The sequence below is a fragment of the Epinephelus fuscoguttatus genome, linkage group LG15, assembly GCF_011397635.1.
Source record: "Epinephelus fuscoguttatus linkage group LG15, E.fuscoguttatus.final_Chr_v1".
NCBI classification, from domain to species: Eukaryota; Metazoa; Chordata; class Actinopteri; order Perciformes; family Serranidae; genus Epinephelus; species Epinephelus fuscoguttatus.
Window position 1 is genome coordinate 39094631 of NC_064766.1, and position 18128 is coordinate 39112758.

General features: G+C 41.5%; 1 protein-coding gene across 2 annotated transcripts in view; it reads right to left on the bottom strand.

Annotated features, from left to right (window-relative positions):
* Nucleotides 1–17869, bottom strand: part of myo10 (myosin X) — a 178596-nt gene extending 160727 nt beyond the window's left edge. For both annotated transcript variants that reach the window (XM_049598466.1, XM_049598465.1), the window contains exon 1: nt 17419–17869. In XM_049598466.1, coding sequence (XP_049454423.1) covers nt 17419–17439 — 21 coding nt within the window. In that variant the 5' untranslated portion in view covers nt 17440–17869. The remainder of the gene's footprint in view (nt 1–17418) is intronic.
* Nucleotides 17870–18128: the final 259 nt, after the last annotated feature.

An 18128-nucleotide genomic window follows, 5' to 3' on the forward strand; every position in this document is an offset into this window, starting at 1 on the left:
TATCATATCCCTGCTGGAACATGTCTGGTTGTATTTAGATACCTTTATTGATGATTTTTAACAAGACAGTGCTGCTACAGTAATTCCCCATCTGCAAGTACTCTGTTACGCGTAGCTATGCTAACTACAGTTGCTGATGTTGTTAATTTCTCCAAGATTTCCAATGATATTCCTGCTGTAACATGTCTATTTGTGTTATAAGCTTTTATTGGTTGATTTTTAAGGGGATAAAGTGCTGCTATACACAGCCATTCCCCGCAAGTACACTGCTACGTGTAGCTACATGCTAACATCATGAAAACATGAAATCTTGGTTGTTGATATAGTTATTTTCTCCAAGATTTTGTATCATATTCCTGCAGTAACATGTCTGGTTGTGTTTAGAAGCTTTGATTGATGATTTTTAACCGGGGAAATTGTGCTATGCACAGTTACTGTCTGACTGCAAGTGCAACGCTACATGTAGCTACATGAAGACATTCGGGAAACATGTAGTCTTGGTTGCTGATGGTGATTTTTCATGGTAGAAAGTGTCACTATACTCTCTCACAGTCATTTTGCTTATGCAATGATGGTGCAGAGACACAGAGCTGAAGAAGACTCAGAAATGCTGACCAATCAGAACAGACTGGGCTTTTTCAGGTGAGGGTCCTTAAAAAGACAGATGCTAAATTGAATGTCTCAGAAGGTGAATACAGCAGGTGTTTCAGAAGATGTTTCAGCAGAAACAGGATGAAAAAAATAGTGGAAGAAATATAGAAGAATATACAGATCTTGAGATACTTCCCACCTCTGGGAATAGGAGTCCAAACTTTGCTGCTGCCTTTCTCTCCTACAGCCAAGTAAACGACAGCACATAAATATGTAATTCCAAAAGTTATCTCGATCACTAAAACCACTATAACTCTTAATGGAGCTGAGGAGACGCTCTGATTGCCTGATTGCCTTTTTGGCTCCATACTGCGCAGAAAAATCAATCAACCAGCTCATTAAATGAAATAATGACTCAAGTTTTTCCTAACAGCCAAAGTAAAAATAGTTTGATGTACCACTGAGTCCTCTGAGGAGTCCTGAGAGGAGGAAGACCTGCGCTCTCACAAGGTAATGGGATCGCATGAGAAGCAGCTAATTACTGGAAATGGATGTTTGGTTTTTCGGGTCGTGCCTAGCCTGCACTTGTGTTGTTTTATGTTGCGTGTGTGTTTGTGTGGACGGTGGTTTCCAGGAAGCCGCTGTCACCGCGGAGTCTTAGGATCAGATAACCCCCCTCCTACCTCTCTCCCAGATCTGATCAGAAACAGAGCTGCATGTATCTGACACAATATCTGATGTCTTCTGTAAGTTATGACATTCCCACAGTGCAAATCTCTCTCTAAGATTCATTATCCAGTGACAGTTGGCTCTCTAAGCACAGTCCAGCGCAACATTCTGGTCATTAAAATGTGTGTTCAGCTGTTGGCCACAGAGCAGCTACAGTGGGACAGCTGAGGGTTGAAGGCTTTGCTCAGAAGCACTTCAGCAGTGGTACTTAATGAAGTGGGATTATAAACAGCTATTAATACATATTTTTCTGTCTCAGTCACATGTTTGAGACCTGAGAAACTAGCCATTTTACTCAATGATAGCACTATAGGGTCCCTTCTTTATGCCACCTTTGCATTTTTACATAGAACCAGACAACAGCAGCATCTTGCCGTTCCAATGCGTGATTTTTGGGCGGCTGTGGCTCAGAGGTAGAGCGGGTCGTCCACCAATCGAAAGATCAGCGGTTCGATCCCAGGCTCCTCCAGGCTGCATGTCGAAGTGTCAAGATACTGAACCCCAAATTGCTCCCGATGACTGTTCCATCGGTGTGTGAGTGTGTTAAAAACTGAGTAGCAGGTGGCACCTTGTATGGTAGCCTCGGCCACCAGTGTATGAATGTGTGTGTGAATGGGTGAACGTGACTCGTAGTGTAAAAAGCGCTTTGAGTGGTCACTAGATGACTAGAAAGGCGCTATCAAATGCAGGTCCATTTAAGACAGCTTGTCAGCAATGCGGAATCACAAGAGGTGTGACGGGTGTACCACAATAGCGTCGGCCTCAAGTGTGACATATAACATATGCGTCGGCAGCACATTTTAAACAATAATAGTGGCATAACAATTATTTACTGTCCCTGTTATATGGCCACTGTTCTCATCCTCTGCTCGGAGGGTAAGAAGCTCCAGGACCTCATTGTTTTCCTAATCTGCAGACATTTTCAGCAGCTGTTCTTCTTCTTCGAGTTAGCCACTAACTGCGGCTACTTTTAAATCTCCCACGATGGGTTAGACGCATAACACGTCTTTGAAACGTCACACCCATGCTGTCCATGGTCCCATCCTGCTGGTTGTCTTGTTTGTAAAGGTAAGACAACTCTGTTTCCCCATTCAGTGACTGTACGTTTTACACAGCACAGCGAGGCGGAATAATGGTATGAAATTCCCGCCTTGAGGAGTCAGTGTACACGGGGCTAAAAACTCTTGATTCAGTCTAGATTTTGTGCTCAACACAATCTGTCCCCTAGTCCAAGTGGTTCACAAACATTTTGTGCCCAAACCCCTAAAAAAATTTTCCAACCCTTAAAATTAGGAGGGATTTAAAATAAAAAAACATCTACCTTCATTAAACATGCAAGTATCTTTGAACACCACATTTCTCAACTGTCGTTGAAAACAAATTAGACTCACACAGCACACAGACATGTGTGACCAAACACCTGCCATCAGACAAAAAGTACTTTTTTTTTTATTTGTCTGTAAAGCCAGTTTGTTGTGCCTTTTCAAGGAATGGAAAATGGAGACAGCTTCCTTCCTGCAGGTGTTTAAAATCATTACAGTGTTTTGTGGGCCAGGTGATTTTTCTGGACGGTTATTTTGTGGGCCAGGTGCGTGTGTGTGTGTGTGTGTGTGTGTGTGTGTATGTGGGTATATCAGGCATTGTTGTGTACGACAAGTGTAAACTGCCCTCAGGTATGTGTGAATCATAAATTACAACACACCAAACTACAAAACAACCTCACACTGTTTCACTGCACACTTCTTTGGTCAGGTGCATGTTTGTCTGGCTCGCCCTGACAGGAGGGACAGAAAACCCAATGTGTGCAGGTAAGAACACACAGATCATGTCCTGATGAAACCAGGCAGCAACCCCTGGGGCTGAGAAATGAAGCCAATGAAAGAAATGAACAGGTTTACAGCCTCTATCTCTATAGCTATTTTCAACATTAATGACAACTGTATGGGGGGTGAATTTTTATAGAAGTCAAAATTACACTTTATTAAAGCTTTAAGTTACGCATATTGAAGGACGAGTCTGTTTTAGTCTATGAGTCAGATCCACCCCTCACTCCTCCACAGCTCCACCCTCATTCAAATATGGACGCTTCTGGCTCCAAAAACCAAGACGGAGGCTTCAAAATGGGAGTCTACGAACCAATGGTTGATGTCACAGTATCCGGCCATTAATTTATTTTGTCTGACAGAGAAACCTGTCCCTGTCCCTGACACCTGTTTTTTTTTTCAGATGTTGGCAAGTTTTTTCTGATTTCTTTGCTTGGTTTTAAGCACTGAAACAATTAGCTGATTAACAAAAATATATTTGCCAACAATTTTGGCATTAAATTATTTCAGTAATTCATTAAAAAGTAAGTCAATTATTGTAAAATCTCTGGTTCCAGCTTTTCAAATGTGAGGATTTGTTGCTTTTCTCTCTTTTTTAAAAAATATATCTTTGGAAACTGACTAACAATTTGGTTTGCAGTTTGTCCGACAAAAATTATTTGCAGATGACACCCTGTTCTCTGAGAAACTATAATGGGTACTATACAAAACAATTAATTAGAAAAAAATTGAGATATTGAATGCTGATAAAAATGCCTTAATTCTGGCTTTTTCTTGTTTCATTTATACTGGTTTTTTTATTTTAATTGCTGCTCTTTGTTTAATCATTTGTCACCTGCTTTGTGGCACAAACACACTGTGAGTGCTTTCACCTTATATTAATGCATTTCAGACACACACATTCAGCAGCAGCACTTGTAACAGCAGGTCTGATACAACCCAGATCAAAACACTCATCTCTCTTCAGCTGCCTTCAGAGTGACACCCTGTCAGTGAAGATAAATCAAACCTGGTCGGATCCAGAAACTTCATTCCTGGTTTTAATTGACCATTTCAGCAGCGGGGAAGCACGACCCAGCAGGACGCTGAGGGATTAGTGTCAAGAGAGCATCTCAGACTCAAACCCATTCTACGGGATGTTGAAATATTGCCTGTGCAGCCACCGAACCAAGAAATGAGCTCTCATGCAGCGGTTAAAGGTTCTCGTGTTACTGCAGAGCTGTACAGTACAGTAAGTGCTTGTTCAGGTTGATATGTAGACATGTCACCTACAGGAGGAGTGACAGTTTTTAACATTATCTTAATGCAGTTTCTGCTTTATTACACAGTAACATGGGAGGTCATACAGAGGTCGGGTGACAGCAAAAGTCACGAGCTGCGTCTGAGCCTACACACACTTTTTACCTGAGTGAACACACTCACCTGACTTTGGCTTTATATTGTTTGGCAAAATTATCTACCGCATTTCACAGTCTTCATCAGAGAATGAGGACTAACTGAATCATGAGAATAATCACAAAGGAACTGTATGCTCAAAACACATGCTGAGAGCAGATCACGGCAAACTCGAGCCCAACAGGCAACAACAGATGGACGTATTGACCTGAATGTAACATTACTTAGTAATACCAACACAATGTCCAGCTTTACACTTAACAATGTTAACTAAACACCCTGTGTTTTTTAAAGCAGCTCGACATACTCGACTGGTAACTCAGTTTACATCGACAGTAAATGCAAATAACTTTGGTCTTGTTGAGAGATCCGTCTGGCAGGGCTTTGAAGCTGAACTTGCCATTCAAAAGACGCCTGTCTTTATCCATCTCTGCTCACAGAGGTTTGTTTCTGCTAGCCATACGAAACATTCCTGCTGCATTGCTTCCTTATTTCCCAAACTATGGGGTCTGCCAAGGGTCATAATTACAGAAGGTCCGGCGCTACTCACACATCAAATAAATTAGTGAAGTTAAAAGGGTTGACTTTGACAGCCCAAGTAGAATTTTTTCTTTATGTTATTATGTAGTTATGTTTTGGCACAAAAACACTTGGCTATGGTTGGTAAAAGATCACGTTTTGGCTTACTCTGTTTTAGTGCCAAATCATGGCCAGAAATGCTGCCAATATATCACTAAAAGATACCTGGTTTTCTTGTTTGTTGGTCTGAAACAGTGGTCTGCAGCTTGGCAGCCCCCCTCCATCTGCTACAACTCCCCATGAGAGACTCAGTATATGTAATCAGAACTACATCATTTTAGAAACATTGATGTGATACGTGTCAAGAAGCTGTGGTCTGCAGAAACGTGCAATGCCAACAGGCAACTGGGCAAAAAAGTTATCATTCACATTAATGTTTTGGTTAAAAAAAAATGTAAGAAAAATGCTTCTCATGCGATAAGATGGCTGCATGTCTAAAATTAATCCAAAATTTCCTGCATATCACAGTGTTAATGGTAAGACATGAGTCAGGCCTTCTGCAGATCATGTCATGAACACACATGTGGAGGAGCTGGAGAGAGTGAGAGGTTAGGAAGTGTCAGGATCCAGAAGAATGTTTAAAGCCTTCCGGCAGGAAGTGGAGACTTTATAGAAAGCCAGAGGAAAGAAAGAGGAGAACAGAACAGAGGGAGAGGAGGGCAACGGAACAGGGACGTAGAAACAAAAAGCTGCGGATGGAGGGAGAGAAAAACTGGAAAACAAGGGGCAGAAAAACTTGATCAACAAATCTGCTGATTGAACTCAAGACTTGGAGTAAAGACACAGCTTGAAAGGCTTATTAAAAATCACTCATGCAGAACTAAACGATCGAAGAACTGGGATGCACTCAGACATTTTTCCTATTTTCAGCACTGACTGGAACCACAACTGTGACTCAGCAGCAACTGCTCATCTGACTCTGGATAAAATTGATTTTTACACAGATTGTATTTTTTTTCCCAGTCTCGTGCATTTCTTCTTTTTTCATTCTCCATATCATAAAAGGGAAAAGACGGAGTTGGAGTTTTACATCTTTGTCCTGAAACTCAAGCAGTTAATTTTCTACAAACACCAACTTTAATCAATCAATTTTCAATCAATTTTATTTATAAAGCCCAATATCACAAATCACAGTTTGGCTCATAGGGCTTTACAGCATGCGACATCCCTCTGTGCTTAAGACCCTCGCAGCAGATAAGGAAAAACTCAAAAAAGAGTACATAGGATTGGTCCGAGCACAGAACCTTGCGGAACTCCAAAACAAACTTTAGTATGTAAGGATGTTTCATCATGAACGTGAACAAACTGAAAACAATCAGATAAATAAGATTTAAACCAGCTTGGCCTTTTAGGCCAATTAAATGTTCCAGTCTCTGCAGCAGAATTTGATGGTCAATTGTGTCAAACACGGCACTAAAATCTAATTAAACAAGTACAGAGACGAGTCCTTTGTCCTTTAACTAGTGCTGTCTCAGTGCTATGATGCACTATAAATCCTGACTGAAATTGCTCAAATAAATGAATTATATAAATTATAAATAAATAAATAAATAAATAATAAATAAATAAATTGTCTCCAGCACTATATTTGGCTCCTGATTTTGACTTTTTGGTACATTTAGTAGAATCACAACTCTTTTGATCACTGTCAGTTTCCATCTAGTTCTTGTAATGACACTGTTTTGAGAACTTTACAATGAAGTTTTGGCCAAACAGGTTTTAAATGAAAGTGTGATGAACTCATTTCATGTTTTCATTTGTCTAAAATGGCATTTAAACACGTTTTCCAGAGACTGCAGCATCCAGCAACTTTGGTGTTCTGCTACCATTGTACATATCAAGGTAACAAGCTTTGCTCTCATCTGCTGCAAGATGGCCGATGCCAAATGCAACTGAGTCTTTTTATTTCTAAATTCAACCCAGGTGAGTCCTGTTGAGATCACCAATCTCTTTTACAAGTGAGACCTGGCCAAGACAGCAGCATACAAAAAACATAGAACATGCACAGTAACATATAGAAATATTAGACACCTATACAAAGACCCAACAGACTCATTCATCGTTGTACTTAGGAGAGCTTTAAAATCAGGCAGAGAGACCAAGTCATGTAGCGTCAACTCTTACTGAAGGCTGTCCCTTTTTTTCATCTCTTACATCAGGGTGTCATTTTTATAAATTGGCAAAAAACATTTCTTTTTAAATCTATTGTTTTTTGTTCCTTCATGTTTTCATTCTAGAAAAATGGCTCCCAGTGAGTATTTTTTTTTTGCATGTATAAGGAGATTGAACACTTTACAAAATTAAAATAAAGACAATTTTAATGCTAATCCTGTGACCCTGATCCTCAGACTGATGTGTTTACAGGCAAAATATATGTGAGAGATTAGCCTTCACCTCATTGTCGTCTGAACTGCACAATGCCTGACCTCGTCGACCACGACGGCCTCTTTATCACACTACATACATTAGGCTGCTATTGTGGCATCTAAATCATGGATTAACCTACAAACCGACTGAGACAAGAAACTGGACGACAGTGTTTTGGAGCACTTTGGAGATCAAGAAAAAAATGTTGTCTTATCTTAAAAGAGGTAATCCCTCGGTATGTGAATAACAGTGATCTGGTCAGACAGGAAGACGTGGAGTCAGCCATGTTGGTGCCAGCAGCTGGTGAAGTCTAGTTAGGTTTATGGCCCCAAGACACACAAAATATTTAAAAAAAATCTGACCACAACAAGGTCTGTAGTTTATCTTGAGTAACTGGGTCATGATTTCTGCAAAGAGACACTGCTGTTGAGTTTTTCTAATGTAATATTTTGGCGCTTTGAGCACCACAAGCCGAGTGCCATTGAGTTCCATTATACTGGAGAGAAGGCAGACATCTCTACGTCCGATATCTCCAACACTCTGCAACTCACAGCAAAACAATCCAGACTAATGAACAGCACTACAGGGAAGAGGAAAAATATGTGGTTCTGATTTCGAGTTGAACTGTCCCTTTACTGTAAGTCTATGAAAGTCCTCCACTTGAAGTCCAATGTCTCACTTCTTGTTTCACTGAAATGATAAATTTAAATCTGAGTTTTGGTGCTGCACGCATTCACCACTGCAGCCAAAGGAGGAAATAAAAATAAATCGTTTTCCTGTCTGGGCCGGGGTCTGGAACTGCAGGCCTGAGACTTTGTTTGATTTCCCACAGTCAGAGTTGCCCCTCTGCCCTATATACAGTCGGCTGAGAGCAGTGAAACCAGTTTAAGATGGAGTGCAGGCGGCGTTGGCTCACATCCAGAGTGTCTGCCTCCTCGAGAAGGTGTTATTTCAGCAGCAGCATAAAAAGGCCTCACCAGGCCAGCAGCTGAGCTTGGCTGGCTCGCTTTGGGTCTTTTTCTTTTTTTAACTAAATGTTAAAGTGACGTGAGAAATAAGATACCAGCTCTCTATATGTGACTCTGGAGAAGAATGTTTTTGTTGCAAACTTAATTAGAAATATCAAGGCGAGGAAGCAAGACTGTAACACAGCTCTGAATTCAACTCCGAATTTTACACTGTATGCCCAAAAGTTTGTGGACCCTGCTTTTCATGGTTTGGCTTTAGCCCATAAAAGCTTTAAAAATCTTAATGCTACAGCAGCTGTAATATTTTATGTAATATTCCTCCAACTTTATGTCAACTTTGTTCTTTTTTGTTACATTTTAAAACTGCCCCCGAACCCAAAGCTGGGTCCACTAACCCTCTGAAACCTGGATCGACATCACTTTTCTTGTGCGCCTTTCAGATGCCTTTCACAAATATTTAAACCAGTGAACGCTGAGAAAATCATTTTGATTTCTTCTGTAAAGCCTGGGGAAAATAGCAACGAGCAATTTGGCAAGAAATGTTCTGCAAATAGCAGAAAATTAGTAGATTTGGAAAATTATTAAAAATAAGCTAACGAAGGATGTCCAGAAAACTATATGCATAATTATCATAACACAATACTGAAAATTTTATTACAAAAACATTTCTTTGTTTTTGTTTTTTACTTTCCTTATTTATTTATTTATTTGATTATAAATTATTTATTTATTTAGCTCATTTTTAGTTAATTTTCTTGTTTTTTTTCTCATTCTTGCTCATTTTTGGGTCATTTCTTCTCGTTTCTTTCTGTGTTCTTAAAAGAAATATAAAGTCAATTTGCTCGGTTAATAAATAGTTAACAGACCTGCTATCATATGAAGAATCCTCCATGCATAATTTGCATGTTAGCAACTAAACCGTCTTGATTACAACTGAGCAACTTCAGGAGGGTCATGAGATGGGGTTGAAAGCTTTGGAATTTCAAAGTAAGTGGAACTTGAGTTTAGAATATTTCATCAAGTTGCTGTTTTTAAGGTCAAGAAAGAACATTTGAGCTTATTTACATACTATGTTCGGGTGTCCACACACTTTTGGCCACGCAGTGCATCTCCAAAATGTTTTATTTTTGGCGTTCATTAGTCTGCCATTGATTTTACTGTTTCCTTTTCGTTGCCTTTCTTTCTAGAAAAGACAGAGGTCACTACTGGGTATCAAACGGAGACTCTTAAAACTCTGACTGGTCACTTGACTTGGTGACCTAAAGAAACTCCTGAAGGTGCAAATGCTGCAGACTGAACAACACTTCTGCTGCACTTACAACACAGTTGTCCTGGTAGGACATTGGGGAGCGGGGGACGTCTGCAGCGCACAAAATGACAAATCTGCAAGCTGTTTAAATTCCTCCCAGTTCCTTCTGGCTGCTCCACAGGTGTCAGGTTTCAGCTTTAAACAAGCCAGTGAGACACAGAGGGAGGGAGGAACAGCTCTCACACAGCAGCGTGGCTCGTATACGCTGGAAATCATCATTAAAATGAAGCCATTTAAAATGGGTAGGGCCTTTGTTTGTTGTGGTGAGCCTATTAATGTCAATGATTGGGCTTTTACTTTTTATGGTTTTAATGAGGAATGCAGGCAGCTGAGGCTTGTGAGAGAAGAAAGCGTTGGAAGTTTCAGGACTGGTATGGAATCTAGAAAACCAGGTTAACGGCTGCAGCAATGGGATTCTTACAGGCTTATTTTGGAAGTATAACTGTCTGTGTGACTTTATTACAACCATGAAGTAGAAGCTCTCAGCGGAGTTCAAACCTCCGAGCAGCTCGTTGCCAACACTGGGTTCAGACTGCCAAAACTGCAGCCGCCGTAACGGTTCATGTTTGCTGATCATTTGTCTTTCAGAGATCATTTTCTAACAAAATAGCAGATAAATGCAGCACAGCTCTGCCAACTTGGACGTCGATAAAGAATATTCCCTCCAGCATACAGACAAAGGAATTCCTGACCTATTGAGATGATACACATGGGTTAAATTTACAAAGATATGAAATTCAAATAAGTAGTAAGTGAAGCATGACCACAGCCTTCAAGGTTCTATATGGGACCGTCAGAGCATTTACATAGCAGCAAATTACTATCTGCTATGTGAAGATCAAGTAGAGTAATGGCGTCCTGAGTAGAGAATGAAGTCACACTATATGTGTGTGTTGTAATCTGAGCTTCTCTGTGGTTTGTCGTGGTAAGCCGGTCCGGCCACACTTGCGTGTATTCCACTGGCGAGCTCATCGCCCCCACTTTGCACTGAACTCGGTTACCACCGATATTGGGATCGTGTCTTGACAGAACTCTAGCACCCAGCAATCAGCACTGTTGCCACTGTTTTGTACTGTTTACGGACTTTGTACCGTTAGCTGCTAGTTGCTAGCTTCACACATATCTTCCCCCCGACAGCACTGAAGATCTATACAATCAGCAAAGTTTCAAGGTGGACACCCAAGGTTAGTATCACCAATTCAGGGTCTTAAGTTTTGTGAGGTCACAGTGACCTTGACCTTTGACCTTCAACAACAAATTCTGATCAGTTTATGCTTCAGTCCAAGTGGATGTTTGTGCCAAATTTGAATAAATTCCCTTACGGTATTCTTCAGATATCACCTACACAAGAATAACATGGATGCAAGGTCAAAGTGACCTTGATCTGTGACCATGAAATTCTATTCATTTCATTGTTGAGTCCAAGTGGATGTTTGTGCCAAATTTGAAGAAATTCCTTCAGGATGTTCTTGAGAGATGTAAGTTCAAAGTGACCTTTGACCACTAAAATCTAATCATTTCATCATTCAAGTGAACGTTTGTGCCAAATTTTAAGAAATTCCCTTAAGGTGTCACAAATATATCGTTTTCATGAGAACAGGATGTACAGACCTGTGGACAACCTAAAAACATAATGCCTACAGCAACAGCCATCACCAGTGTGGAGGCATAAAAAAGTCAAACCCCATTTTCAATGCTATTTATGGTCAACACATCTGACTCACATTTGACTTCGACACATGACCCAAACATTTATCAATTATTGATAAATGTTGTTTGGGATTTATTTGGAAATACAATAACTATATACCGAACAACAAGGTCTTCATATTTATACATAGTATGATGTGTTATTGAGTAACACATGAGCACAGGTGTGCACTGTGCAGTCTGATCTGAGGCCTCTTGATCCTCTTATTTGTTATCTGTGTGTCTGAAACACATTTGTCTCGACTAATAGCAATCACTGCAAACCCACACCCGAGGCAACCCTGCTCTCTGATTGGTGGACAGGTGAAGCCGACCTTGCACCACGCCCACCAGTTCAAATAAGAACAAACCCTGTAACCCTCTCTATACCAGGCTCAACTGACACCACTGTGTCAACACACACACACACTCACACACCTTTAAACACACTGCAGGTCCTGCTGCCTTAGAGCACAAACTGATTGGTTGCTGTTATTCATTTCATATCATAAAAGTGGATATTGGCCAATCAGGAGCACCCATCGACCACGATCATTCCCTCGTGCAGCCTCGAGGGTGTCAGACTGTTAAACGTGAATGAAACTTGCCTCGTCCTGCCTCCAACAGCTGCTGGTTTCACTGGAGAGTTTTAGTGTTTCAAAATGCCTTTAAAGAGAATTTTCCACTCTGAATAAAGCCTTAATTTTTGTTGGATCCCGTTAGGGTGGTAAACGGGGTAAAATACAAAATACTAAAAAAGTTTGGGGTTTTTAAAAGGTCAGTTTTGATGCAATAAACAATATGATGTGCCAATATTCCATATATGGCGAAAGTGGTTTTCAAACTGCATTTGGACTGAACCAGAATAATGGCATTTCTTCATCATCTATTTAATGACCTTACTCGTGCTTGTCCTTTACACTTCAACTAAGCTCCTGTTTGTGCAGCCTCTCTTTGTATCCTGTAAAGGATGTAAAGTGATTGTGATCGTTGCTGGACAGGAAAACCAATTCATGTTTCAAGAAAGTGACCAAGTGATGAAACTCAGCAGTCTGAGTGTGTAGTCAGACTCTATTTATAGGCTCTGGACTGACTCTGGTCCAGACTGTTTTGGCTGCAGCTCAGTAATTAGAGACGAGAAACCTCCAGCTAAAGGATGTGTCATTGTCAACACATTCATGTCTTTATAGTTTGAGACGATGTGCTTTGCTGTTTCTCTTCAGCACATTTCATTTAAGTGAGACTACTGGGACCAAATCTCGGACTTCTTCCACTTCTGAAACACTTTGAGAACTCAATGGATCACATTAAAAATGCACCAATAAGGGAAAAAGGAGACATTTATTTTAAGTTAAGAGATGGGATATTAAGAACAAGGCTTCTCTTCAAGTGAACCACAGTCAGTTCAATGACAACAGACACAGCCAAGTCACCAGGAAAATGTTTCTAACCCAAGGATTCCTTACATTCATACATCAGAAAGTGGACACCTATGAGACACCTGCCAACCTGCAGACCACTGCTGGAGACAAACAAACAAAAACACTGCTTGATTTTTGGTGTCCCTACATGGCGTTTCCACCGCTGTTTAAGCCACCAAACCTGGGTGTTTTTCAAAGGACATCACTGTGTTTCCCAGTCACATCTGTGCCAGCAAACGACCTGGGCGCAGTATTTGTGACACCAAACCTGGATGTACCAGCCACATTTACGCTACCAAACTTGGGTGTTTTTTAGTGACACATCATTGTTTCCCAGCAGCGCTCAAGCCACCAAACCTGAATGTTTTAAATGACACATCAATGTCTTTCCAGCAGAGTTTGAAGCACCAAACCTGGGTGTTTTTCACTGACACATCACAGCGTTTACCAGCCACATGTAAGCTCCCGAACCTGGGTGTTTTTAGCAACACATCACTGTGTATCCCAGTGGTGTCTGTAGCACCAAACCTAGGTGTTTTTAGAGGCACATGGCGGCATTTACCAGCAGTGCTTGTGGTACCAAACCTGGGTGATTTTCACGGACACATCGCACAGTCTACCAGCCGTGTTTAAGCCACCAAACCTGGGTGTTTTTAGTGGCACTTCACTGCGTTTCCCAGCAGTGTTTGTGGCACCAAACCTGGGTGTGTTTCACCGACCCATCCCTGCTTTTCCAGCAGCTTTTTGCTAACAAAAGTGAGGGTTTTAAGCCAGGATATGATCTTTTCCTACCCAAAAACAAGAGGTTTTTGTGCCTAAACCTAACCACGTTAACCATAGCACTGATGAAAAAGTTTTAAAGTATCTGCTACAAAATGATGTACAAATGTAATGTATCCATCACTGCCAACAGTTATTGTGGTGATTGGGTTGATCGACATCAGGTTCAGCCTCCTTATTTCTAAGGCAGATAAATGTATAACAGACTTAATTTCACTGCTTAGAGTATGAGGTGTGGAGACAGGTGAGAGCAGGCAGCAAAACAAAAGGTCTTGCAAACAAGAGAGCACATTTAAATACAAAGCTTTACTGACATCAAATGTACCCATGATGCTGTGTGGGTGTGAGTTTGCACAGATGATGAGCGGTGTTTTGTACACAGTGAATTTACTGAGGGAGTAAACCAGTAATGTTCAGGAGGACGGTTGAAGGCTCAAAGCGTGCTATCAACACAGTCTTTGTCCAGCCTCAGACACTGTGGGACCCTCATCCAAACTGTCTTCAGTATAAATATGAAACACTCCAGCTTCCTTCCCAGTTCAAATTCCTCTCTCTGCTCACACTGTTGGCCTCCATCTGCAGCGGCTGGAAGCTGGTTTACTTCCTTGTCAAATGCCCTTTTCCTTAAAGACTGGGCTCTTTGTTTCAGCTGCGATTAGCTGGCAGATATAAAGGCAGGCAGGCCGATATTTGAGACTATTGTGCACGCCTGCCTGCTTCTGGCACTCAAATATTCCCCCTCTCTCCGAGACTTCCAGAGAGAGCTCAACAGCCAGATGTACCGTACACTCGTCATGAGACCGGCACAACTCTGCTGCAGGAGAAAAAAACCCTTAAACCTCAGAGTGTTTGTTTTACTCAGCCTGAATGCTCTCATGAGCGCCTATGAGCTCAGTGAGTCTTGTGACCTTTGGCCCTGCATACCGCTGAAAACCTCACTGGATTTTGAAAATCCGCGCACCAATGAGAAAGCAGGGCAATCTTTCAACCAGGGAGCAGGACTTTTCACAGGCTGTCTAACCGTTACACCTCTACCTGAAGAGAAACCGGTTTTAAATCGCTCACAGTGTCATGTGTTTTTTTCTGTCAGCAGATTTCAGCTGCTGTGATGACAATCATTTCTCTTAAAGGCTCGGAGTCCAATAAGGAAAATAAAAACATTCAGGAATGACTCAGGTGTTGCTGCCGTTACCTGGGTGACGTCATCAGAGAGGTGTGGGTCGTGATGTTGTAAATCGACCGCAATGACTGCTTATTTGTCGTGAGTCATAGCGCGTGGAAGATTTACACAGCCAGAATGCTTCCATGACTATCAGGAATAACCACCTGACGGACTGTACTGTGGTTTGTTATCATGGTTGTTGTGGAGGATAAACTCACCTGTTAGACCCACATAACTTAAATGTTATTAAGTGGCTGTACATTATATGATGACAGGATCTTTCCAGGGGAATAAAAGCATAGCTTACTGCTTTTTTGTCACCAGGAAGTCAACTAAGAATCATTGTATTTTATTTTTTACTTCCTATATGAAGATACAACTCTAAAGCGGTAGTTCTGATTTTTTGATGCAGGCTTTTATGGTGTGCTCATCCACAGACAGTATATTACATACAGTAGATGTCAGTCAGCATGCCTCCAGTTTGGAGACGCAGGCTGGCGTCTGACATGGAAGCTGAGCAATGACCTGCTGTGGAGGGGTCAGCAACAAAACATATTTAGCCACCTAAAAAAAAGTTCCATGAAAAAAAAATCAGTATCAGTTTAAGTGTATACTATATTTGAAATATTTTCAGCACTTTATCTTCATGTCAGACATTGATTTACAATGAGAAAATGGAGCCATTATATCGCTCTATTCAAAGCCAGATTCCATTGAGAAAAACAGTGATTTAACACTGCTCAACACAGGAGGAACACGTAGTGATCCAAGTGTCCTGAAGCCCCGACATAAAAAGTTGTTCATTTGAACTCTGTTTTTAGCCTCATTGTAGCCTGCAGCTCTAACTGCCTCTCTGGGCACCACGCTCACGTGTGCACGTGTGTTTCTCCAAACAACTTTTCATGTCGGGGCTTCAGGACACTTGGATCACTACAGACGAGCAGTATGGAGATATTTTGTGGTTTCAATTATGTGTTTTTGGACGTTTGAATCTGGGGCGCCGTCAGCCTCCATTAGGTGGAGTTGTGTTGCTACCTCCTCTCCCCTTGGATCTCTGCAAGTGATGTGAGGACTCTAAAACTTCACCTGAGCCTCCCTCGGCATATGGGTGAGTAGATAATGGCTGAATTTTCATTTTTGGGTGCACTATCCTTTTAAGTGGTGAAAATACTCTCAGAATCGCATACACTTAACCTGATAGTGATTTTTTTAGGTGACTAAAATATGTTTTGTTGCCAACCCCCTCCAAAGCAGTACATTACTTGACTTCTGTGTCGGACTCCAGCCTGCTTCTCCAGAGCGGGAGCATGCCGACCGCCATCTACTGTATGTGATACACCAGTAATGAATATGCATCCCATACAACCCCGCTTCAAAGAATCTGAACTGTCCCTTTAAAATCAATGGGGAAGCAACTATAAAACATAAAAAAAACTGAAACTTGTTCACCCCCATTTCCAAGAGCCAAAGCTAATGTCTTCAAAAGTCTTATTTTACCACACCAGCAGTCCAAAACCAAAAGATAATTATAGTTTTCAGTCACAAGACAGAGAAAAACAGACAAATGTTCACAATTGATGAGCTGGAACCAGATGTTTGTCATTTTTTCTTGAAAAGTGAGTTAAACAACAAACAGATTATCAAAAAAGTGACAAAAACTTAATCAATTATTAACTGACTAATTGTTTCATCTCTTTAGATCCTTTTCTGAGAGATAACAGCATCAGTAACTGCTTTTCTGTTGAACAGAACAGATGGAGTGTCTGTTGCCTTATAATGAAACAAACAGAGAGCAGCTTTCAACACAGCAACACTGGAGGGATGCATCAGCATCAAAGAGTCCACGCCAGCCTCATGACACAGAGGATCCCTGGAATTAAAACCCCAAATTGTCTTTCATCATACAACCATTCAATGAGGGCCTTCCTGCTGTTGTCTGACCAATCGACAGCTCCCTGTGGATGCAGGTTCAGACTTCTATTAATAGCTGTAGAGCATTTTTTGTCTTGGAGGAAACGAGAAAAGAGGTGCGGAAATACCACAGATCCACAGGGACCCCGTCCAACCCCCAGTCTGCCCGGCACAGACCCTCTGATATTCTTGTGATACACCTACAGGGGTTTACAATGTGTGTGTGTGTGTGTGCCATTCTGTGATGAGTTCAGGGCTCATTTAAAGTTCTTTATGACACCCTTGCTCCTGTAAAATCCCTTTGACATTTCAATGGGAAGTCCTTGTAGTGAGATTATGTTGGCCTCATTGAGCTTAATTGTGTTTTATCACATTTAATTTCCATGTAATCACCTTTTGGTGCTCAGTAGTGAGTTTATCCTCAATTTATTGCATTTTATGGTATTTGGATCCTTATAATATAACAATAGTACTCCTACAACAAGTGAGTGTGTTGCTGATATGCTTCATGAGTTGTTCCCATGTGTTTGCAGTGCATGTTTTAAGATGTTTTAATAGATACAAGCATCCTAAAGTTTATTATAGGAGTCATATAAGAAAGAAAAGTCTAATGCAGCCGAGTGCATCAGTGTGCAAGCGCCTGAGTGTGTACAACATGTTGCATGAACGAAGCAGCAGACTGAGGACTTCTTACCTCCGTGAAGAAATTATCCATCGCCCTCGTTATTTTAATCCCCGAGGATTTACTGTATGGAAAGCGCGCGTCCGGTCAATCCACCTCATGTGTTGTTAGTGAGATTCCAAGCAAAACAAAAGGAAGCAGATCCCAGAGTTTCAGTCCATGATCTTCCTCCTGAGCGTCTGCAGGATGGAGGACAGTCAGCCAGTCACTCAGTGTGGAGCTACAGTAGTTAATTTACTCTTTGTCTCATGGGTTACTGCTCCAGCAGAGACAGCAGGAGTCCTCTAAAGAAAACTTTGGGGTCTTCTCCTCCAGGAGCGCAGACTCCTCTCCGTGCGGCACTCTGGTCCTCACGTCAGTCTGGTGTGGAGGTTGGCTGTTTTGGTGAAACGTGCAGCGGGAGAGAATAAACGGGAGGCCGGTCAAACTTTGGAGAAGCTCCCTCAGTCAGTCACTTAGACCGGTGCACAATAATCCTGAAGCTCCACCCTCCACGCCCAGCACCTCCCTCCTCCTCCTCCTCCTCCTCCTCCTGCAGCCCCGCTGTCTCTCGGACTCCTCCTGCTGTCAACATGCGGAGCCCGGAGCTGAATGAGTGACAGGCTGAAGGTGATGTTTGCAGGTGAAAAGCTGTGGAGGCAAAAACAAGACACCAGTATCTGATTTTTATTTTTATTTTGTATGTTTTTACACACCTCTGAATTCACAGCATTGAAATTTAA